Source organism: Pygoscelis adeliae, unplaced genomic scaffold (genome assembly GCF_000699105.1).
Source record: "Pygoscelis adeliae isolate BGI_AS28 unplaced genomic scaffold, ASM69910v1 Scaffold4, whole genome shotgun sequence".
NCBI classification, from domain to species: Eukaryota; Metazoa; Chordata; class Aves; order Sphenisciformes; family Spheniscidae; genus Pygoscelis; species Pygoscelis adeliae.
In genome coordinates, this window is record NW_008824986.1 from 15287004 (window position 1) to 15312673 (window position 25670).

General features: G+C 36.2%; 1 protein-coding gene across 1 annotated transcript in view; it reads right to left on the reverse strand.

Annotated features, from left to right (window-relative positions):
- The window catches only part of ATRNL1 (attractin-like 1), a 548413-nt gene that overhangs the window by 474528 nt on the left and 48215 nt on the right, over window positions 1-25670 (reverse strand). The window contains exons 2-7 of the mRNA XM_009325920.1: window positions 25488-25571; window positions 23351-23464; window positions 21025-21153; window positions 17637-17845; window positions 4515-4689; window positions 3280-3367 (exon numbers count right to left, since the gene is read on the reverse strand). Of these exons, the coding sequence (XP_009324195.1) occupies window positions 3280-3367; window positions 4515-4689; window positions 17637-17845; window positions 21025-21153; window positions 23351-23464; window positions 25488-25571 (799 nt within the window). The remainder of the gene's footprint in view (window positions 1-3279; window positions 3368-4514; window positions 4690-17636; window positions 17846-21024; window positions 21154-23350; window positions 23465-25487; window positions 25572-25670) is intronic.

A 25670-nucleotide genomic window follows, 5' to 3' on the forward strand; every position in this document is an offset into this window, starting at 1 on the left:
CTTTGGCCAGTTTGGCTGTGCCCCCTCCCAGCTTCTTGTGCCCCTCCAGCCTTCTCAGTCGGTAGAGCATGGAAAACTAAAAAGTCCTTGGCTAGTGTAAGCACTACCTAGCAACAACTAAAACATCAGTGTGTTATCAACATTATTCTGGTACTAAATCCAAAACACAGCACTGTACCAGCTACTAGGAAGGAAATTAACTCTATCCCTGCTGAAACCAGGACAAGACATTTTAAGGACATCTGCTGAGATCAAATGAATGCTTCCTATTTAAAAAAAAAAAAAACCACAAACGCAAAATTCCCATTACAAATAACAAAATAAAGCAAGCTTAACTTAACAGGAGGATAACAGAGACTGTTAGAAGAAAAAGTATACTGCAAAATGAAGGTTCAAAAACTCCAGCAGATTAAAACGCAGAGACATATAAAGCCATGAAACAGCTTAATGAGCTGCCTGCAACATTATACATAAAGTACTAATACATCCTTTTTCAAATGCATTAGAAATACAGCCAACTAGATAATTTGTGGTGCCAACAGACAGTCTGAAGGAGTATTCTGAGAACTCAAAGCCATAGCAATAAAATGAAGTTAATTTTCCCATGTGAGTTCTTCATGGTAGACTTTACAGCTATTTCCGTAGCAGAAATTAATACAGAAGGTTATACGAAGTAAAAAAAAAATTAATAAAGAAACCACACAAAACTGACAAAATAATCAGCAATAAGTCACCAGCATCAGTTCTGAAGGAATTTAAGAACAAAACAGCTGACCCCTGTCTGTAGTGTGAAACTCCCTCCTTAAAAATGTGTCAGTACTGAGACTGAAAAGCAACAGGCAAAACGGACAGAATTCAGTGAACAGATGGATAAGACACACAGACTGAGGAAAAGCCTAACAACTTCTGAAAACAGAAGTTATATCTTGCAAATCATTGGATTCTCCTGAAGGAATCAAAGGTCTGGTTGATACAGTTACCTGGAATTTCCAGAAGATGCTTCATAATGTTCCTCATGCCTTAAAGAAACTAGGCTGTTCTGGGATGAGCAAAGCAGATAACACAAGAGTAAATAATTTGATAAAGAAAAGTTTGGGAAAAAAATGCTCACTTCTTAAATTAATAGAGGTCATTAGTGGTATCCCACAGAGATCTACAATTGGGATTTGTTTCTTCAACATACTCAAAAACAATCTGGCACAGGGATGAATGGAAAAATGACAATTTTTTTTGACAATACTATGTTACTCAAAATAGCTGAGACAATGGTCAAAAGCAAAGAATTGCAGAAGAATCTTATAATACTGAATGTGCAATACAAGGACAAATAGAAGGGTAAATAAAAGTTCACATAGATAAGCATGAAGTGATGCATACAAATAAAAAACAATTTTAAGTCATACATACGGTGGTGGGGTTTGAATTGACTAGAATGAGATCTTGAGGTTATAACTGATAGTTCTGCAAAAATACCAGTTCAAAGCAAACAGCAGACTTTCAAAAAGCTAAAATACCGTTAAGAATTAATAGGAAAAAATTAGACTGTTATTTCTATGACATCAGTCTCTGAGGTACCAATACACTAAAGACTGTGATTCCCCCTATCTCAGAAGGGATATAACAGAACTAGAAGAGGTAGAGGCAATGACACAATGTTATCTGAGGTATGAAATAGCTTCCTTCTAGAGGATTATTAAAAACGCAAGGAATTTTCAGCGTGAAAAAGAAATTAGAGAGGATATGATGGACTTACAGAAAATCATGAGTTGTACAGAGAAAATAAATAGAAAGTAGTATAAGAAGTAGGGATTATCTAAAATTAAACCAGCTAGTATCAGTTTCCCAAAAGCTGGTTTTTCTTCACTAAATACACTGGAATTCTTAGGCACAGGATGGTATCAATGCTAAAATAAGTATTTTTTCCAAATTTTCGGACCACATATAAAACATGGATTCATAATCTTTCCACAAAAATACTATCCTATCTTAGAAAATCCCAGCTGCAGACTAGCACAGTACTCTGAGGAAGCTTCTATATGTTCTTGTAATTTTTTCTTATATTCTTCCCCAGGCATTCGCTGTTACCCATTATTCAAGACTAGGCTAGATGAACACTCTGGTCTGACTTGACACAATCTTTTTTGTTCTTCCCTACTGGAGGTGTCTTATGCAAACAACTGAAAATTTGGGATATAAATTCTGTATTTCTCTGTCACAGTTAACAAGTTTGCCATCATCTGTACAAGGCTAAATTATGCACTGCATTCAATTTTGGTCCTTTATATTTTGGAAACATGACTAACACTAGCCAAAAATTAAAAAATTAACAAAAGGCAATTTTTCTTTTTTTTTTAAATAAAGATCATTTCTGTCTCTATAGTCTATCAGTACAAAGAATCCTTTTTTTTTTTTTACAGTGAAATAAACCTTTACAAGTGATTTCAATAAAGCAGCATGCAGACTACATGATACCAGTAGAAGCAAAACTGCCGGTAGTTCATATTCATTTGAACTTACAGTAAAATGATACTATAGAACAAAAGCTTGTATTTTAATACTGGTCTGGTTCTTTACTACGAATAATAAAACAAATACAAATTTATTTCTTACTGTCATGGCTTTTAGGTCATTAACAGGCCTTAACGGCCCTGGCCAGCCTCACCCGAGGCTCAGCCATGGACCCTCAGTCCCTGACTGCTTGTGATCCTGCCTCCTGAATGGACCTGGACCTGCAATGTAGGTAGCTTGTCTCCTGGACCATCCTCCCTCAGGCATACGTTGCAGCCTTCTCTCCAGTCCTGCCTCTGGCCCTGTCTCCTTTTGCTCCTGACTGGACTCCTTGGATAAGCCCTGGACCTGTGCCATCGCTTGCCGTGTCTGGGGCTGTAAAGGACCCTGCTACCAGCACCCAGCTCTGCCTGCTGGGGCACACCCCCCTGGGGATGCTGCCTGGTCAGTGAGGGCACCGCCCACGCTGGAGTCACCCTTGTCTCCCAGCTCGCCTTCCCTTACTGCAGTTCCAATTATATTAGCCCGCTCTTATTGGTGGGTTTAGCTTTGAGGGTTTATGGTCAGCTAGTAAGTGACTTAGATGTATTACACAATTTTTGGAAAAAGATTGTGCAATAGATCCAAGTACTGAAGACGACACTAATACAAAATGCTTAGGGACTAGAAATTAAATTATCCTCAAAAATCTATGTTCATGATGAATCATTTTAAGATCGCTAACAGCACACACAAAGAAATTAATTAAATAGGATGCTGAAGAGTCCAAACCTGATATAAAGCAAGAGTGTGTCCATATCTCTGGAGTGGCCCTTTGGATACAGGTACTACGTTCCATATACTGCTTTCCAAATTGTAGCTAGAAGAGAAATAGAGAAGTAAACATTTTCTACCTGCAGAGAAATAGGGACTTTTGTATGTTTGAACTAACTTCTGTTTGGCAAAGTGTGCACACTTGATCAGTCACTGTTGTTTATCTGACGTGGTAATTTGATAGCAGCAGTAACATGGTCACTTGTACTGTTACAAGTGTACTAACTAGTCATAGTGTACTAAATGCTCATCAATGAAAACAGAAGCAGCTCTTTCAGGGACCCATCAACAATTTCAGAAAATAAGACTGTAATAAAAGTCACCAGACTTACAAGAAAGTTCTGAAACTAGATTGCTAAGCTCACTGTTATCAGTCACACCAGGAAAAAAAACACTAAACTGCTTACGCTGCAATCTTTTGCACTACTTCGAAAACTTATTGTTGAGCTCCCTTTCGGTTGTATGGTTGATTTTAATTTCCTTTAAATTTTAATTAACAATTAATCCATTAGTGGATTAAAACACAACAAGATGGAAGAGAGGTAAAACATAAGAAGACAGAGATAGAAAAGGAAATCACCAAAGATGATGGGATTTGTTTTGGATGATTGCAAAGGTGTGGAAGAAAACAAGAGGTAGACAAAAATAGAGCAAACATGCTAATAAACATATCCTAGTACTTGCATTTACCACATTTAGGGCCTGTACATATATACAAGTCACCACACAAACTGTCATAAATATGAAGAAGTGAAATATGGATGATCTGCCTAACCCTACTGGCAGGGCACCAACAGGCTAAATGCATGTATTAAATACCGGTGTCCTATAACTATAAATTAACTTCAATAACACAAATAGGATTCTAGATGTACTATCTGCAAATATCAGCATATGGATTTCTTTTACTGTTTTATCACCACAAACATTTTTATGCTTTGCAGCAAAGTATAGCAAAAGTTTTCACAAAACTGAAGAAATTACACATTAGTATCACATATAGATCGATATTAACCATATTTTAACTTTCTTTAATCATAAGAAAATTACAAGCAGAAAATAACACTGTTAATAAAGAATCTAAGAACATATAAAACTTTCAGTTAAGTTGCAGGATAGAGGCTACCTCCCTGGTAAGACCCGTTTTCCCGAAGCCACATCAGAAGGGATATGACAAAGGAGAAATCACTTACTTCAACACCATTTGGAATGAACTGTAGTTAAAAGTGTATCCACCAATCACCCACATAAATTTCCCATGCAGGACTGCCTTATGGGAAGCCCGTCCCACAGAAGGGCTGAATGGCTTTACATTTGGTAGAATCCAGTAAGACTCCGTGGAAGGGACGTTCAAAGAACAATCTGGACCTGTTTTGTAAACAAATGTGCAATTTGTACAATCTGTTAGACAGGGATGTTAAAGCCAATAAAGCAGAAACAGGGGAGGCTTAATTACAGATGTCAGGATCGCTCATTCTGATAAAATACAGTGTACACTTTTATGTTTAACAGATGCTCAATGAAAAAAATTGATGACAAGGGACATCAGGCAAATTGAAAGCGTTAGATTAGCTCAAATAACGATACATTTCTGCATTCTTCTCAGAAAACATACTGTATGAGTCACAAATTGAAAGAAAGGCATAATGCATCATATTTTTAGATACTGTATAGATCTAAAATGGGTAGCACAGTATACACTGCATGTTACCTCTGGAGAAAAACTATACTGCATTTGAACTAATCAGAGTAAGCTTATATCAAAGCAAATAACATTACAGTAAATTAAGTTACAATATAGATTATACTATATTAAATCTTAGGAATCAAAATTTGCCCTTTGCCAATGCCATTCTGCATTGTCTTTCAAAAGTAAAATACACTGTGAAGTGCTTTATAAAAATAATTATTTGAATATTTAAGTTTTATAAAATCTTATAGATCATTCTACAAAGCTACCAAAACCCACAACTATATATTATTTTGGAGCATATTTTAGCCAATTATTTCTGCTAAATAAGGAAAAGTCAGCAAAATGCATCATTTTTAAGTTATATTATTATTAAAATCATGAATAGCAGAAATATTTATTTTTCATTTGTTCTGCAATAACCAAAACGTGATCTCTTCATCGTTACTTTATGCTCTAGATGTTGGAAGAACTTTAAAATCTTGTTATTTAAAACCTGAATATACTCAGAACTTTGCTAAAAAAAAAAAGAAGACAGCATATGCACTATTTGCCTCTTGTCACTGACTGTACATCATTACTGACTGGCTTTATTTCTAGATAGGGAACACTGAATTTTTAGGACACCAGTGTGTTCCACTTGAAGCATTATCAATCATAGAACTGAAATTTTTATCATCAGTGATGGCATACAGACATTGTATGACAGCTAAATTATTTCTGTACTTTAATGCTGATACTATAAGCAATGTTATGTCTCTCTCAGCCTTAACTGGGGTAAATCCTTTCCTCAAGCTACTGGACATTATGAGAAACCAAAGCTGTTGAAGTCAGACTGGGCATAACCTTCTTTGGAAATTCAGTGATAACATGCTAAAAAAAATAAAAAGATAAAACCACACCACCAAAAAAAATCCAAACCCAAAACAAACCAGAAAAAAAAACCTAGTCTGCATCCCAAATGTCACACATGACATCAGCCTTTTAAAAAGGTTCCAGGGAAGATCTGTAAAACTACTGGCCTGCTATGCTTCTGTTGCTACCAGACAAATCAGCAGAAGCTATAAGAATGGACAAAATTAGTCAACAGATAGATAATTGCCAACTACTCATAAAAATCAGTATAGCTTTCATAAAGAGAAGGCCTGTCTTCCAAACCTATTAAAGTTTTTTGAAGGTGAGTTGATCCAATTGATCCATACACTGACATGGATTTTCACAAGGCTTTTAACAAAATTCCTCACCAAAGACTTTTAAGGAAACTTGACTGTTGTAGCAAGAGAATGAAGGCCTTTGCATGGCTAAATAATTGACTGTAAGATAAAGTAAGAAACAGTAAGAAATAGTAGACAGGAGTAAACGGGCACTTCTTAAAGGGAGGGAGATCATCCATGGAGTCCCACAAGGATTTCTGCTGGTACCCAAGATATTCAACATACACACTAACGATCCTGAAAGAGGATGAGCAGCGAATAAAGTTTGCTGATAAAGGCAGTTACTGGATGGACGAAAGAGTAAGATCAGGTTTGAAGAATCACAGAACAAGTTCTTGTCTGACCATGTGACTGAACATTAAAGTTACACATGAAATTCAACATAGATAAATTTAAACTATGTAAGCTATGTTCTAGCTTGACTAAAAAGAAAATAGTCTCTTAACTAACCATCACTAGTCTCATCTTAAGATAACTCATGAAAATATCACCTCAACACTCAGCAATGGTCAAAAAAGCAAGCCATATGTTAGGAACAGAGAACACTGTTATCCCACTGCATAAATCAGTGATTTGCCTACACTTAGAAAACTGTGTGCCCTACTCAAAAAGAAGATAGATTACAGCTGGAGACTGTTTACAGAAGAGTAATAAGGATGTTCAAAGGAATTGAATGGCTGCTGCAATTGGAAATACTGAGTTGCCTAGGACTTTTTCACTTGGAAAAAAAGAAAATTTGGAAGTGAATGATGTCTATAAAATAAGTGGTAAGTGAATACGGTGGGTATGAAGAGTCTACAATCTCTTTGAATACAACAACCAAGATTCATCAAATGCAGCCTGAAGAAGCCATGTTCAAAACAAACAAGAGGAGAGAGTTCTTCGTGCAAAAAGTATCAGACCTCCTTGGCAAGGAACCCTAACAAAGGATGCTCTGGATGCAAAGGTTTACACCGAGTCAAGGAGAAACTGGACAAGCATTTAGAAGAGAGAGCTGTTGAAGTTTACTAAATAAACTAAATAAGTAATTCACATCAAGCTCATAATTAAAACATATTATCCTTTGGGGGGGAGGGGGCAGATTATGTTTTTCCAATGTGTATTATCATTTTTGGGGCAACTTGTTACAATTACTTCTTATACACAACGACCAGGCAAATAATCTGTACCTAACCAGTTGTCAACTTTTCCTAGTACTCTATAGAAGAATGATGTCCACTTGTATCCAGATTACCCTCCATTCGTTAAATGATGGAGACACTCAATTCCCATTGTTCATTATACCTTATACCCAGAAAAGATTAATGGTATTTGAATGAGGTCTAATGAGAGTATGAACAATTCAGTATATTATTTCTTAAGCATTAATAATAGGTACTGTAATAGAATTATAACCGCAGCAAGATTCTGATTTGGTAAATCACTGCAGGAAACACTTAATTTGAATCTAAAAGTGCTTAAAAATAAACAATTGATTAAATATTCTTTGATCAGGGAAGAGCTCAGAATTATGAAAACGGTGCCTCCGGTCAGAAAATGAAAAATACATTTATGTCTTTTACTACCGCTACCATTCTTGCACAGAAATGTAGCGGTCAACAGTGTCCCCTAGTGGCGAATAATGAACACCACACAAACTACTCGCATGCCAACTGATTTGAGATTTTCATTTCTGAAGACAAGGATCCGCAAGAATTCGTATAGCAAATCCAAAATATATTTAGATGACATTGACTGTATTAAAATGAGGACAAGCAAAAACTTTGTATAAAAAGTTAACAATGCAACAATCTCAACAATGCTGTTAACCAGATCAGTGATTGAAAGAATGTCGCAGATGACTTTCTGACAGCCTCAGTGCTTCATTGCTGGTCTACACTGAACGACAAGAAAGGTGAGATAAGGAGGAGAAAACCATGTACCCAGGTCTTGCTCTGGCATGGAGGAAGGACACATTCTAAGGAGACACCTGAACTCAGGAGCTTAAACGCAGCAGGTTTTCTTCAAAGAACACATCAATACCCTGTGCATGACGCACACATACATTGAAGTGACATCAGTTGACATTGCCATCAGAAGAGGCACCCCTGACCTCCCCTCACTGCTTACTCTTCAGCTATCATTGCTACTGGCACCAGTTTTCACATGGCTGCACCATGAACCAGATGAGGGAATGCATGCAGGTTAAAACTTGCTTTTATTTTTAGCCAGGCTAGCTTTTAATCTGGATGTATTCCCTTAGATGTTTCACCTTGCCCACATACGCATGGTTGGGCGCACACAAGTAAGACTGTGTGGTCAGGACTGCCTCTTCAGTGAAAGTGTAAAACATTCATGGAATTATCACAGTATGTATCAATCAGTACAAAAATGGAATATATAGTTGAAAAAACTCAAAGCAATAGAATAATACTGACTTCCACTGAAACAGCGTTTAAAGAGCAAATGCTTTTGTGTGGCTATTGCCTTATAAAGGCAAGGTAAATGTAGGACTTAAATATTATTTACAGATTTTCCTACTTAAATACATATACCATGAAATATCACCATTATTTCAGCATAAATACATTTTCTCTTCAGAAACATCACATTCACTAAATACATGCCTTTTGTGCAAGAGAGCACTACAGCTGCAGAACAAAGATAATGAAAAATATGTTTTATTATTTTCTATGCAAATATGATTTTTCTCCATTTATTTAAAATTGGATTTCTTTCTTATCCTCCTAATGTGTCACTCAATCCACTGCGGGGGGGGGCTTTAAAAACAGCAAACAACTTTATAAACTTGAATTGGAAGTCAATTACGTTATCCTCAAAGGTAGGAAGAAATTCCATAGGTTTAAAAAAGTGATTTACCCACACAACACAAGAGAAGGAATCTAATTTCTATTTCTTGAGGAGTTTCATGAACTGCTAAAGTAACAATGTGTTCCAGTAGTTCAAGTCATAAGATCAATTTCCAGCTAATGGGAAAACATCATCTACTGTCTTCAACCCTAATCTTTTCCTTTGGGATCACAGGAAAAAAATAAAAGTATTGATGTGTTGAATATAATGTCAGAGTCCTGTTTTTCATAAAATCTAATCAAAGCATTTAAATAAAGTATTTGTTGTTATTTATTCTGTATTTGTTTGATACCTGATCATTTGAGTTGAGAATTATTGCTTTAATGTAATTTTTCAACCACCACAAATACAAACCCAATATTACTATTCTCAAGTACCCAATAAAATCTTCACATGATAATAAATTTGAGATTACAAAAAACATTTTGGAGAAAAGAGAATATATCTGAATATACTTTCAATAAAAATTCTATTGGACGTTTTACCGAACAGTAAATCACCTTTCTTACAGGAAAGCGATGAAATAGTAACTACATAAAAATACAAAGTTGCTATGTAAACGAAAAGATAAATGTTGTTCAAGAATGGCTCACCAGCATTCTAATAGTAAGTGTATTCATGTGTTCCTACGCTGCCACCACACAGCTCCGCAACATCCATACAGGATGTAATTATTTCCTCCCTCCTGCAAAGAGTCTCGCTCCAAATGAGACTTAATGGTAGGCAGAGAGATCCTGGGTAAGTCTCCAGCTAAAGCAGCATGGTAGCAAGCTGTGCCAGGTCTCAGCCTCCTCCATGAATGAAACAGTCAGAAATCCTAATGCACACAAGCTGATGCAGTTCCTGAAATGCCATCTGGTTGCTGTTATTCAGTCCCATTTTTTAACTCAGCCAGGAAGAGCGCATCATCCAAGGGCGATCTGGCCTTGGGGAATCTGCAGGGTAGTCTGAGCAGGCAAGCCAAAAGGGCTGCACTGCCTGCCACTGGTGTGTACTACTCAACAGCATCCTTTAACAGTTTGACTTCAGGTCTCAAACTCACGATCAGCTAGGTTGGTACAGAAGAATAAGGCCTGATGCCCACAGCAGTCTTTACTGGAAGCACATTGCATGGAAAGCCTTCCTAGCCTTTGGTGACTGAGCAAAAGTTTACTCTTTGGTAGACTCTGCATGAGATTTGTCATCTTAATATTAAACAAAAAAAATTTTTGTTTGCTTCTTACTCTCTAAAAGAGAAAGGGACTTTTCAGATTAGCTGACAGTACCCATTGGATTAGAGATTTTGAGACTCCATGCTAATGCCAGCAGGATATGAAGCTCTAATATCTCTGCTAACAACTTTTAGAAAACTTCACAGCTCTAGTCAAAAGCCTCCTTCCAATTTTCAAACTAGATGTATCAATGGGTAGTTTACCCCAATAATTCTTCTACCAGTGTTGATATCACTGGACTTAAAGAGCTGGTCTGTCTTTTAAGTCTATACACCCCACACATGTTTGTGAACAGCAATGCTATTCCCTCCCAGCCTCCATTTTACCAGTTTAAACAAACATGCTCTGTTAATATCTTCGATAGCCCTGATCATCCTAATGGTTCTCCCTCTGAGCCTGTTTCAATTTGTATTCATAAAAGTGTAGTAACAAAAATGAAATACAGTACTAATGTTTTCATATATTTAACTGTAGATTCTGACTGATCATCCTACTAATGCACTTGACACTTTACAGCCTATAGTTTGTAGAGTATATAAAATTAAGAATATGAATTAGTTCATATTCTAATTGAGATAGACAAGCAAGTTTTCTCCCATGTCACCTTCCACACTTCAATCCAAGATTATAAAACAAATTCTTAATGCTCTTAGTCCCTAAATGTATGAATTTACAATTTATACTGAAGTAATTACATCCCACACATTACTCTAACCCTTTTTTGCAGGATATTCTGGTCCTCCTTCGTATTTAAAGTAACTCCCACCTATGTATTACCAGATTTCATTAGCGGTCTTATGAGTAGATTATAAAAATTATGTAATGAGATCGGTCCCAGGATCAGTCTTTAAGTAGTACTGATATCTTTCCATCCTAAGTTACTTGTTCAGCACGGCCACTCACATTTCATAATTAATAAGCTGTGTTCTCATTACTGTTCCCTTATGTATTCCTTGACTTCTTCAGTTTCAATGACTTCCTATCATCAAATGCTGAGGTTCAGATAAAATATATTGCATTTTCTTGTCACTTTTCTTACAAATTATTTTAGTATGAACTACATTGATAAATCCACATTTCAACTGTTTCACTATTCAATCACACCATATGTTTAATTATTTCTTTCCTCAAATTATGGTCTAGATCTTTACACACTGCTGAAATCAAGCTAACAAGTTTTGAGCTGCCCGAATCACTTTCCTCCTATTCCTAAATAAAGGTGCTACAGATAATGAGCTAAATGTAGTATCTTCCCTTATCAGGGAGATCAGCACTATCTATCGCCTTCTTGTGTTCAGGACATAGTATTGCATTTGTTAGTTTAATCAAGTGTTTTTGCATGTTCTACCTTCCTACATTTATATGCATGCATTTTAAATACATATTTAGAAGGTCAGATTTATTTTCAATCAATTACATTTTTCATTAAAACTCACAAATAGTACGGAATTCCCTTCCTAAATCTCAGCCTAATTGCACATACAGAGCATTATCAACCATTTTAATGCAGCCAACCATTTACTGAAATGAATCCAGTAAGTTCTACTCAACCTGCTTTCACTGATCGTCAGGTGACACCACAAAGGTATTTAAAAGTGAAGTTGGCTCTTCATTTAACTGTGCTGTTCTTTCTTTTGCAACAAGTTACTTAATTTTCTCACACTGAATTTTCAGACACTAAATTTCTAATTATGATAGCTATATTTTATTTACAAACCACACAAAGTCCTCCAAGGATGCTTGACAGATTATTAAATTCAGTACTGCATCCAGCTCTGGAGCCCTCAGCATAAGAAAGACACAGACCTGTTGGAGCGGGTCCAGAAGAGGGCCACGAAAACGATCAGGGGGATGGAACACCTCTCCTCTGAAGAAAGGCTGAGGGAGTTGGGGTTGTTCCACCTGGAGAAGAGAAGGCTTCGGGGAGACCTTATTGCAGCCTATCAGTACTTAAAGGGGGCTTATAAAAAAGATGGTGGCAAACTGTTTAACAGGGCCTGTTGGGACAGGACAAGGGGGAATGGCTTTCAACTAAAGAGGGGTAGATTTAGACTAGGTATAAGGAAGACATTTTTTACGCTGAGGGTGGTGAAACACTGGCACAGGTTGCCCAGAGAGGTGGTGGACGCCCCATCCCTGGAAACATTCAAGGTCAGGCTGGCCGGGGCTCTGAGTAACCTGATCTAGTTGAAGATGTCCCTGCCCACGGCAGGGGGGTTGGACTAGATGACCTTTAGAGGTCCCTTCCAACCCAAACTATTCTATGATTCTATAAAACTGAAGAATATGTTTCCAGTATATATGAAATAACCATTCCTGTTAAGTCAATTCTTTCCTATTAATTCTGTATATGCAAAATTTCCTTAGACAACTCATTTCTATGACATACATAATGAAATTTACAAATACAGAGTGCAGAAATTGGATTTTTAACTTAAAATTGGGGGAGGAAAGGATTCCTTGGGTTTGTGTTTTTATGTGCATATATAGTATTAATGCACATATATTTAACAGGACATCTTGCAGACTGTAAAACTGCAGTTTCTTCAGACTGAATTGATACTTGGCCAGGAGAAAACCTGAAAAGTAAAATCTAGACAAAGACGGGATTATCACAGGGCAAAAAGTTATAAGACACCTGCTTCTAATGCTTTTTTTTCCTTCCAAAACCAGGTTTGTCCAAAGCAAATGTTACATCCTAGGTCCTCTTCTCTGAAAATACTTGTATGCTTTCTGTTCAAGAACATCCAGGCACAACAGGCCAAATCTCAGATTTCAGACCTCTCAGCATTTGGCACAAGCTCTTTCTAGTGCTGCATTTCAACTGCCACTACCAGAGCTCACATCTCAAGCCTTCTCCATCCATTTCAATAAACCACCATCCCACAAGCACAGCTTCAGTAAATCTCAGCACTGAGGAATAACGCAGACCAAACAAGAGTGTATTACCTCAAAGCCTTCCACTGAAGCAGTCAGAATGAACTCAACTCTGGTTAGCCCTTTCAAGATAATCTAAGTCAAGCATGGACACACATTGACATAGTAGTTCTGGCCATACTCAAGACACTGTTAGAATAAATGCCATAGTAATGAGCAAGACAAAACACTGAAGTTTACAGTGCAATAGTCATAGCACTCCTTTTACATTTTCATTGTTTACTTTTCTCCTTACATAAAGGCTCATTTTTCCCTAGAGAGATGTTATAAAAGTCAAGCTGCCTGAATTGCTAATAGACTTATTTCAAAGTTAATTAGTTTAATTTCAGAATCTGGTCTTCTGCTACTTCTCTATCTGCTAGGGGCAGATCTGTAGGGAGAAACAACTGACTATATACATTCCAGAATTTTTATTGGTGTTCTAACTTTGGACTAGATCCGATCCCTAGGACCGAGTGCCCATTTGTGGCTGGTATGCATTATGTGCAACCCTGGAGCTCATCTTCTGGTGTTGTTTCATCTAAAAGGAATGCAGTTGCTGTGTTTTCAAACCACCTCATGATGCAAGCCACAACACAGTACACGTGGAGGATCAGATTTGCTTCAAAGGTACCCTACTGATCCTCTTAAAGACTAATGTAAACACACCCTGTAATTCCTTCCTATTAGATCCACTTTTCACTTGCAGTACTGATGTTCAATGATCAAAGCACCAATGAGGTTTCTCTTAAATTCAATAGAGTCTTCAACTCTTCTTTCCTTTCTGCACCCGGTGAGAAAGGTACTGGCACCAAGAGCATCCCCACATCACACTGGATCAGGGAGATATCATGCCTGTGCAGGAGCTCTCAGCAAGGACTCCCACTAAGTGTTAGAGTCACCACTAACTCCTTAATCTTCCCATCACAGAATTGCTTCCTAGTAAGCATATCAGTTTTGTGTCATGACTTGAGTTCTCACTGGTATTTACACTCCTTCCTAAAGTGTTGATCCCCAAACTGGGCACTATAATCCAATGTTCTCTCTCAAATGCCTATCTCAGAGAAATGGTCACTTGCTCTCTACTCAAAATTCCTCATGTGAAAATTATTACCTATGGTGATTTGCACGTCTTAACAAGCTCTCAGACAGCCTTTCGTTTTCCAATACAGCCTGCAGTCTTTGTTCCTAGATCATTTTACATTAAGTGATATTAAGACAATTTTCTAAATTATGACTTTGAACTGGATGATTTCTAGCTCTTTAAAATGAAACTATTTTCCTTTATTTACCACACAGTGAATCTTATCATCTTACCTGAAAATTTTATCAGGAAAAATTATATGTAGTAATCGAGATCATTTATAAAAATGTTGTTTAACAGCAGACAAAAACTGGTCACTGGAAAGTTCTCAAATTAATCACCTGGCTACTGCATATTTTACAGGTAGCTATATTTTGAATTCCTTCTGTAAAACAGTTTTTAACTTTTAATATGTGGCAGGCTAGTTACTTCCTTTACATGGTATTAAATCAAGCTCCTTGAAGAAATCAAAGAACATCTCTATCAACAAGACCTGTAATATTACTTTTAAAAAGCATACAACACGTTCATAGTAGTTAGCAATATTTCCAGCATGTCCAAAGATAGTCCATCTAACCCTTTTAAAAATGTGGAACTGTTCACAATGCTTCCAATCATCCTGATTTTTTAACCCTGTTACAGAAGTTAACTGTTTTGAAATCTCCTCTGCTCACTTACAGCCTGAGACAATCCAAGACACAGTGTTCCTCGTCTCAAAGAGAATTTCCTCTCTGTAAACACATATTTGGCAAAAATTATCTTTCTATAAACTATCTTTGCAACTTCTTAAACAGGTCAAATAGTGCAAGCCAAGTCCCCATTCTTTTTTTTCTTTGCTAGGCACAGATAAAAGAGAGCAAGTCGGTAGTTTTAAGACATCTTTTTTTCCTCCCTGAGTTACATCCACAGCCTGTATCAGCAGGCATCGATACATTCTGCTTTAGAATATAAAGACAGATTAGCTAGTAATGGGACAGCGTAATATGATGTACTACTCATAAAAGGAATCACTCTTCAGGAAAAACTTCAGCCTCCTTTATGTTGCCTGAATATTTTAAATTAACCATATTTCAAGTAAATGCTAAACTTTCTTCCTGTATGTACCTGTCAGACCAACCATCTCAGAAATATTTAACATTATTAAACATTATTAAAAATAAAATTATTTGCTTTCCAAGCCTAAAAGTTTTTATTGTCATGGCATTATTCTGTATTCTTACAACTAGCAGCTAACTGCAAACACCTACAACATCCTTCTTCCACAAAATGTATTTAATAATGAGAGGACCCTACTTTTTACTCAAAACGATTATTCTATCCCTATTCTCTTTTCTCAGAATACTCGTTTTAAATGTGAAATTTTCTTCAGAAATGCTCCTTCCACAGCATCCACAAGATGTCACCACTGTAAAAGAAAGAAACCCCACGTGTTGTAAAATATGAAATACCCTTTTTATGTTCTGAACCATGGATTTTATTTATTGTACATCTCAATGCAGTCCAATGAATTTTTTTAATATAAGGCCTAAACACACTCAAAAAAACCAAAATGTGAAAAACTAAAACATAAAATTCTCTTCAAAAACACAGAAATCAAGACCCTACTTTAGCCAGTTGGCTTGAATTACCAAACACAAGAAAAACTTGACAGACAGCAAGAGTAGTAAGATAAGTAGAAACATTTATGGTTCCAGCATTGCAAATAACCTACATAGAAGATACTGTCAGTGTAGAAACTATAAAGAGAGTATATAGATGCAAATAAATAAATAGAACAGAGAAGCAAGTAGTCTCCCAGAGAGCTTAATGAAAGTTTGATATTGTTTTGTATTTAATAAGGAAAAACAATTATGTAGGCAAGCCAGCTCATCTGGCACAGAATAAAAAAAAAATAATTGAAAACTATATAGGTTTGGTGAAAACCCAAAGAACAACTAAGCAAATAATCTCTAAATAATCCTATTCACTGTAGGAAAGAATAGGAAGCTAGTATGCACAGAAATGCTAGATGAAAAGAAGGTACTAACAGTGTAAGTTAGAACTTTAATTTAATTTCGTGCTAAAAACTTCTAATGAAGATTATAGCACTGTAAATGAAGGTGTAGCCTAAAAAGCATTTCCAAAGATTTGGGATTTTTCCCCATTTTGTACGCAGTGATCTGAAATTGCAAGGAATCAATGCACAAATAAAGGGTGATATTCTTGCTGCAAGTTGCGTTCACAACTTCCTTATAGAGATTAAGCTTTCAGGATCTTTTTTTGTGCACTACAGTCATGAAAGGTTCTGGAGGATTCAGTAACAAGTCTGCACTGTTTCCATTCAATGACCATATTGCTAACCCACTTCCTTTCTGTGGGTGCACTGACTGCCTTTTAATGAACAACTTCATTAATTATTAAGAAGAGACATATTAAATCTCATGGTGTCTTTGGTCTAATAGGTGCAACAGCTAATAGGAGTAAAAAAGTTATTTCCCCTGACATGCAAAAAGAAAGAGCAATAAAACAAAAGTAGAGGCAGGAAGTAATGGGAAGAGAGCATATCAACTAAGTAATCTGGAGGTATTATAATATTTCTTTTAAGAGAAGAATGGCAATTTCAATGCATAGCAAGCTAATCCAATTGAGACTTTTAATAGGAATGGTAAAGGATAAAAAGAAAAAATTCACAAACATCTAACATAATTATAGTACGTGAATTAAACATTTAGGATCTTAAATAATTGACCTTCAATAAGAAACAATTATTTATGGTACTGGGAGTAAAACTACAGCGCATGCTTACAGTACATCCAATACTCCACAGTACGTGTCCACATACACATTCTTGTACCATCACAACAAAACGGCTTACCTTCCTTTTTCACTGAGAAACCATACAAATAATATACAACTGAAAACCAGACAGTGAATACTTACTTCATGAAGCACTAAAAATACGATGTGATGATGTGACATTAAGAAAGGGGGGAAGAAAATCAGATCTATCTAGACATCAAAAAAATTAATAGAATAGGAAATTAGGCTATGGAGGAACTTAGTCTCCAGAAGTGCTCACAACTCTTGAGTAATTACTGCCATTATTTTTTCAAATTAATGATCCAAAAAGAACGCCCACCACAAAAGTTAGGTCAGATATTTCCACAGTATCTTCACACAAGGAATATCAAAGCTGTGAGCTTTTTATGTCATTAAAGTACACACATCTAGGTCCACATGATAATTTACTCCAGAAATTATTTTTTCATTTATGCTTATTCTTTAAAGATGCTAATTTGCATACTAGACAAGATGCATTAAAAGCAGTTCTTTTTTAAAGTTGAAATTGATTCCAAATAACAAAACCTTACCTTGCCAGCTATCATTGCAAACACACAGCTTCTCGCCTGTCAAATCACAGTACCCATGATCTGGACTGCCACAGTTGGCTTTACAATATGGAATATCACAGGCTTCTCCTTTCCAATACTTGTCGCACTCACAGTACACTCGGCTTGGTATGGACACACTGGTTGTACACTTCCCATGTTCTGAGCAGTTATTAGGACAAGAATTAATTCTGAAAAAAAAAAGGTAAAATAAGGCAAATGACAAGCTGAGAGTTGATGACAGTGGTTTTATCTGACAGTATTCCAACAGTATTTGTTAGATAAAGTACTTTTTTTCCTGAAAAATTTCTATGTACCGATAAAACACAAGTTTAATTATGATTTTACAGGCAAGTGGGCTGAAAAGGTGTTCATCCAGGCTTACATACAAAGTCTGCAATGCAGTCAGGATCACAAACATCTTGTACTTTACCAAGAAGTATTGACATTAAGCAGAAGGACAGGCCCTGCCTGGACAGATCACCATCTATTTTTTCCTATGTTCCAGTATAAGCACTCTAGTCAGTCCCTTCAAATGCCTATTATGTCTAGGAACATCTACACTGGAAGTGACCGTGAGCAGTAACCCTTAAACTCTCCACCATACAGTTAAAGGGCTTTCCTGAGTGGCTTTGGTCCATGCTATAAAACAGTATGTCTAACATCTAAGGGGAATAAAATCTGAAAAACCAAGCGAGGAAAAATAGAAGACGGCTAATATCCTGAAACTACGTACAGGCAGCACTTCATGCTTTGACACCTTAATAATAGAGCCACCTTAACCTTGCCTCCTTAACTTTGCAGTCAGAGATGCAAAAAGAGGAAAGATTAGGCTGGAAGAAGTCTGTGACTGTTATGGGAGTTAGCATTTCTGTGATACACCCTACTAAACACTGAGATCACAGGCAACTGGACTGCAAAATTACGCAAACTGATTCTAGAAACGCAGGAATTCCTTGGAGACAAGGAGGGATGGAGGACATTGAAGTATGTGGGTCCAAGAGTTTCCACGAACAGAATATGGATCTCAGGCAGTATGTGCCTGATGAAGTCCAAAAAGGATTTGAAACCTTTTTTGATGACTCACAGCAAAAGATTGTGCTGAAACTCAGAATAAACTGTTACTACTTATTCTTACCAAAGGAAGAAAGAGATGAAAAAGTTAGGGTCTTTGGCCAAATGTAGCTGTGGTAGGACAGTCAGGAGACGTGTTTTCATTTCCTAAAGACTCACACCTCCGAGGACTGATTCTGTTACCCTACAGAAAAAAAAAAATCCACTGCTGAACTGCAAGTGTCCTGGGGGTTTTGCCTAGTACACACATGGCATTAAAACCATGGATAGCATTGACTGCTGTATACCACAGCTGTAAGGAACCTTTCCCCCTGAGTGCACAGGGAGAGTGTTCTGCAGGAAGGTGAACAAGTCTTTCCAGCAACAGAGATACCAGTTTATAAGTAGACACATTCCCGCTCCAGTGGGTTCGTTAAGGATTCAAACAGAATGAGAAAAACTGGATTGGCAGAGTTGGAAGCAGGTTGCCTGACTCCAAGGAACACAAAATTTACTCAGAGAGTTCTGGAGTAACTATTGTTGTTTGCAACTGGCATGGCATTTTGGTCACAGATGCAGTGCTTCTGTCTTCCCCAAAATAAAGGGACATGAGCGGTCCATCAAGATGAAGTCAAAGATGAAGTCAAAAACTGCTTTGGGTTACCAAACAAAGGAAGAAAGAGAGTAACAGAAGCAGAGTGTAAGAGATCAGTGAGAGGAAAAAAGTTAATGCAGCCATAAAAACCAATCGTAGGTACTTCTTTTAGTATTAGAAGAGTTACTGTTGGCTCACTAAAAAAAACCCCAAGTATTTTAAAAGTATCCATTGCAATAGAAGAAACACAAAAACAGAGTATTTTCAGTGTTGTGAAATTTTGTGAGTTATATATGTAATGGAATTAAAAACTGGCAGGTTTTTCATTTATTTTAAATCTTCCAAAAATTAGGTAATGATATGTAGCATGCACCACATTACCAAGGCATAAAAGAATGCAGAGCGCATACACTCATTTCTTAAGAATGCCGTGTCATATTGCCATTTGCTCCCAAGATAAACAAAAATAGTGCAATAAAAGCTTCAGGGATAACTGAAAAATGTATCTAATTACAGTAGAGAAGTCTGCCAGGTGATTACATTTTACCGATGTCAACTGACAAAAATTAAAAATACCTAGTCTTCCAGACTGCCATTTGCAATACAACATATTTAGTGAGGTTTCCCAAACTCTGAATAGCTGTTTGTTATCTGGTAAAAGGTAGGCAAACTGCTGCAAATTACAGAAACAATCTTTCCACAGACAATTTAACAAAGACCTCTGCCAAGAGTAAAACTATGGTCAGAAGCACAAACAGGAATTTTAAATTAATAAAGAATATGACAAAACTATTACATGTACTTCCACATTTGAAGTGCAGTGTTGGCCACCACATCCCAAAAATTGGTATTTCAGAATCTGAAGGAATTGAAAGAAAGGAACAAGAATATCTTCAATCATGGGAAAACTATCACATGAAGAAACAGGTCCAACAGGACCAAGCAATCCTCTCTTGAACTAAATCCACTATAAAGAGACACTCCATCATGTGCCACAAGCATGTCCCAAATGAGACAGAAGTTGTAATCAACAGCTGGACCATATAAGAAAGAAAAAAAAGCTGCTGACACAGAAAAGCAGACTGGAGGAAAGGCAAGCATAGTTATACCAGATTAGACTTTGCCTTCAGAGAAACTAAAAGACGTGTAGTCCAGATAAGAACTACGAAGGCAGAATGTAGACTGAGATGGACAATAGGAAGGGAAAGTACTTGAAAAGTAGAGAAGAAATGGAATAAAACCCTTGTGGCTCACACAAAAATAGAAGTAGGACTTTGGTGAAGGTGTCAAAAGCCGTAAAGTACATTCAGCAAGAAAAATATCAAGCAACAGATGATCCTAGTTCAAGAGAAGGGAACTGACATTACAGCAGATATAATCTCCCTTCTATTGCATTTGACAACTACACATGTTGGATAAATACTGGAAGGGATACATTCTAGTTCCATATGGCATAGGAAAAAACTTACTCTTGGAATGGCCACGTGGCTTCACTCAGAACAATACACTTTATCTCATTTTCTTTTTCATTTTTTTTTAAACTAGTACCTTAATGACAACTCATTACAACCCCAGCTCCCTGGTTTTAGAAACATGACACAAAGCATAACTCTTACGCTATTAATAAAAATCAATAGATAAACACTTTCCCTGGGTTTGTCATTCTCCTGAAAGAAATGATAGGCTAATTAACAAAGTAATTACTTACTAAAAAATACTTACGAGTAAAAAATGTTAAATCCAGTTAGGTTATAAGCAGCATCACTAAAAAAGTGTAGCAATGCATAGCCAGATGTAGTAACTACTTCAGGAACAGTTTCATTTCCACGCACTTCAGGGACTATTAGACCACTGAAAAAGAAAATGAGAATGATATTTTTAATCAGTTGGGGGTGGGGGGGGGAGGGCAGGCAGAGGGCAGCGAAGGAAAGAGGGATTTAGCTATTCTGGTTGTTAATTGTATAGACAAGATAACTCATAAATCTCATTTTAAAACTTCTTTTTAAAACACAAATAATAAAATGCATACAAAACTTGTCCATACCTTTGCAGGGTACGGTAGGGTTTTCCAGGAAAACAAGACAAAAAACCTCCTCCCTCACACAATAATGCAAAATTTCACATTGGATTATTCTGAGGGTGCATGCACTGTCAGTATAATTTTTAAAACTTACTTTAACTTTGAAAAAATATATCTATATCCTTCAGACAGGTGCTTAACACTCACTGGCTTTCAGCACGAATTCTATTTCCACATAATATTTGCACCTTTAGAAGTTTATCTTATTAAAGAGTTTCAAACCTGGAAAGTATGATAATTAAGTAATTTCCATGGAAAGACAATTTTCAATGGAAAATAAAATACTTTTTAAAACTTCAGAAAGATGTTAAGATGTCGGTCTTAAATAAAGACTGAAGTAGGAAAAACAAGCAATATATTAAAATACTGAGAAAAAGGTTCACCTGCATAAAACAGTGCCACATTGCAGATATAAATTAAAAGTTATAGGAATCCTAAGGAAAACACTAACAATCAATAAACTGAAAGACATTTGAAGTAAAGAACACAGGAAGAAGAACCTCCTCTTTCCTTCCATTCATGATAAAAGTCTGGCTCCTGAATAATAGCTAGACATATTCAACAAATGCAACTTTGGGGAGGAAAAAAAAAAAACCCAAGCAATTACGTAACAATTCAGGAGAATTAGGAGAGAAGGCGGTGTGATTGCTATAGTTGGGCAGGAAAGAGGGATGACCTGAGCTTTGCTCCCTTAGGAGAAAGCACTATCATTTATGCAATTAGTATTTCTTAAACTTCAGCAGCATAATCAGTATTTCATAACAGAAAATGAAGTACAATTTCTGCCCCACAGAGCATGTGTGTATATATGCACAAACAGCTTCTGTTTTGTTCATTTGTTTTACCTTTTTTTAAGATAGCTTTGCACTCAACAGATATCCCAAGATAAAACTTCTACTGACTTCAAAGGATTAGGATCCTGTGCCTTCTCTCTAATAAACTATAGCCCACTTGCATAGAATATTCTTTCTGGACTGTTTCCCAAAATTTTAACAGAAGGATAGGAGTGAACCTACTGAAACATTTTGGTAAAGTCCAGGAATGGAGGAAACAAGTAATAAAATTCATATGCCCTGCTTTTTCCTCTCTTAGACACACAGGAAATGCAGTGCATGGACCTAATTCTTTACCTCAATGGTTTATTGTCATTTGAAAGGCAAATAATTAGTCTTTATTCAGTATTAGTTATGCTCGTTGTTTATTGTTGTTGGTTTTATGTTTATTTCTAAACCTTACTACAAAGTAATACTATGATTCTAGACAACAAATATTAACCTGAAAAAATATTTAGTTGTGTAGCAATTCTCATAAGCTAATGATAACATAACAAAAAGGAAAAATTTCATCATTTCAGTTGATAGCAAATTTGAGCTCTCCTCCAGGATTTTGAAGAATTTGATAATTTTACCCACTATGACTTAATCACAATGATGCCCAGTTCAGCAATCTAAGGAAACGTGCTAAAAATTAGTGCTTAAGATAGCCTTTGTATCAAATGCCCTGAACAAGTCTCTTCATTCTTCATACAGAAATGTAAAGGCATTCAGTAGCCATTTTTTATAACTTACACATAGTGCAACATTGCCTGAGTCACAGATTGCAATTCTCCCTTAAGTAATCAGATACTGACACTATTGGCCGGTGCACATTTAATGCACATTAAAACTCAGGGGTCACTATTGGAAGCCTACTGGAAAATACATTACTGATTGCCTGTCTATGAGCATTAACACTCCATGCAATGTCAGCATTAAGTACAAGCCACATAATAGATTTATGCTATGATCACCTATCCAAAAAAGTAGTGTTTTGCAATTTATTCTAATACAACTTTACCTTCATGCTCCCACAATATTAACAAAAGAAAGCAAGATATTTAAAAAATAAAAGCCTCTAATTCCCCCTCCCCAAACTAAAAATGTCCATACATGACTACACTTGGACTAAAAGACTAATAAATACACTCACCTAAATACAGCTATTAAAGGTGCATATATTGAATCTCCGTCATATACATACATATGGTCCCAACTACATTCTGTAGCAAAGTGATTAAATCTTAATCTTAATATTGCATTTGGGCTGAAAAAAAAAAAAAGTAAAACATTATTTACAGAAGTATTGAGCTCATAAGATAAAGAACTTACAACAAAATTGATCATGCCAGCATAACTCTATTAAAACATTTTGAGTACTAACTAAACTTTCAAAGAATTAAATAACAAAATTCAGGGCAAGCAAATATTTCACTTTATCTTAGAAAACTTTAAAAATAACATCATCAGTCCAAGTTTAATAACCCCTAAAGTTAACAATAGACTTAAGTTTACCATGTTTTATCAGTATTCAGAACCACGAATTTAGAGCAATTAAAATATCCCATTTTAATATACTAGCTTTACTTTACAGTGTCAGGACTATGAGGTTTACAGAGTCTTTCAAGACAAAAATCACCTACACATCCTCATTCCAGTATTATACTAGTTATTGAAAATAAAAAACTTAAACCACAAATTTAAAATAGCAAGCAGTATTAGTGCAAGGTTTTTTTCCTCCCCCACCCCACACCCCAACACCTGGAGTCAGATTTCACCAGTTTTTGGCAGAGATCCAGATAGGGACTGTAAGATTTCTGAAAGGAGAATTTTATCCTATGACAAAATTAGTCTACTCCTAAATGTATTCCATGCAACATACTGATGATTTTATTTCATTTTATTCCAACACACACACACTGACAGGCTCGAGTGCAGTTTGTAAGTTTGGAAAACATATGCTTTATTTTTTTTTTCTGTGAGAGGTCATTTGGAGAGAGCTCTTTGTTCATTTTTTAAGAGAGAGTATTTTATAGATATGTGACTTCCTTGTGTGTTGACATTTTGCGCTGTTACTGGGTTGCATTACTCTTCCACATACTGTGCACCATACCGTTTCCTTCAGCTACCCACTCTACCATCTCCTGCAAAGAGGAGGAACAGAGTGAAGACCAACTTCAAAGCAGGGTTTGCATACAGTCCTGAGGCATGTTTCCACTTTAGCATAGAGTAGTGCAGTGCAAATATTCCTGAGCTAGCTTGGGTGAAAAGAGAAGTCTAGCTATGTCAGACAGATATTCAGCTATAGCCTAGTCACCTAGATATTGAATCTTCTACTTAAATGATTTTGCAAACTACCCATAGCTTCATTGCTGTTGTGTTTAAATTACTATCTGCATATAAGCAGACCAAAATTAGATCAGATAGATCATTACTGAACTGCAGCAACAGAGCAGACATCTAAGTAAGGTAATTGAGATTGTGACAATATGGAAATACAGAAGGGGGTAATTTTCTTCTAGAATGTTAGTAGAACTCGGACCTAGCAAAATCCTGACCCATAGCCTGGGGGAAAAAACTCATGCTGAAATTTAACAAATTTGTGCCTTTAACAGTTAGACATACTAGTGCATATGTCTCATTATTTCTTTGTGCATGTCTGTGTGTTTCTGTGTTGCATGAACTGAAAAATTAGCAACAGACATGAGACATCTAAACTGTATAAACTGTGGGCACAATATGATTTTAAAATTAGGTACATGAGGAATACTAGAATGCAAAAGAAAATACTTTATAGAAGCACTAACTTTTGAGCAACATGTAACTGAATAATTATTATTAGACTGGAAGCATTCTGTACTTGAAGCCATTCCTGATTTATCACTGATACAAGTTAAGTAAGATAAATAAGTAAGATAATGAGTTAAATAATAGGATTCTGTAACCACATTTGGAACTTATGGAAAGGTACTCAAACAGGCAACAAATTTATCATAGGGTTTGAGAGCTTGCAGCACTGGCCAAATTCCAATGTCAGCCTAACATTTGCCAGCAATTTGAATAGGAATGGAATTTGGCCAACTCTAAGCAATCCTGAAAATCCTACTTCAACTGGTTTGTTTTTTTTTTTAATCTTTATAACATTTAAACAAAAACAAAATAAACAAACAAAAAAACAAAGCTGTTTACATTGTATCCAGATGCAGTTTCTACTTGAGGAGTTCTTTAGATTGCTAGAACACAAAGTACCAAACTGACAGAAAATTTAAGCATCGAAAATAAATACTTACTATCCTTCAATTAACCATGTACATTTAGTTTTATATTTATAATTTATTGGTCCATCTGTTAAATATCCAGAAGGTTCTGTTAACCTACAAGAGAAAAAACAGTGCTGTAATAAACCAGAGACAACACAACAGAACACACATCATCGACATGCCAATAGAGTCTTTCTGGATGCAAAGAAAATT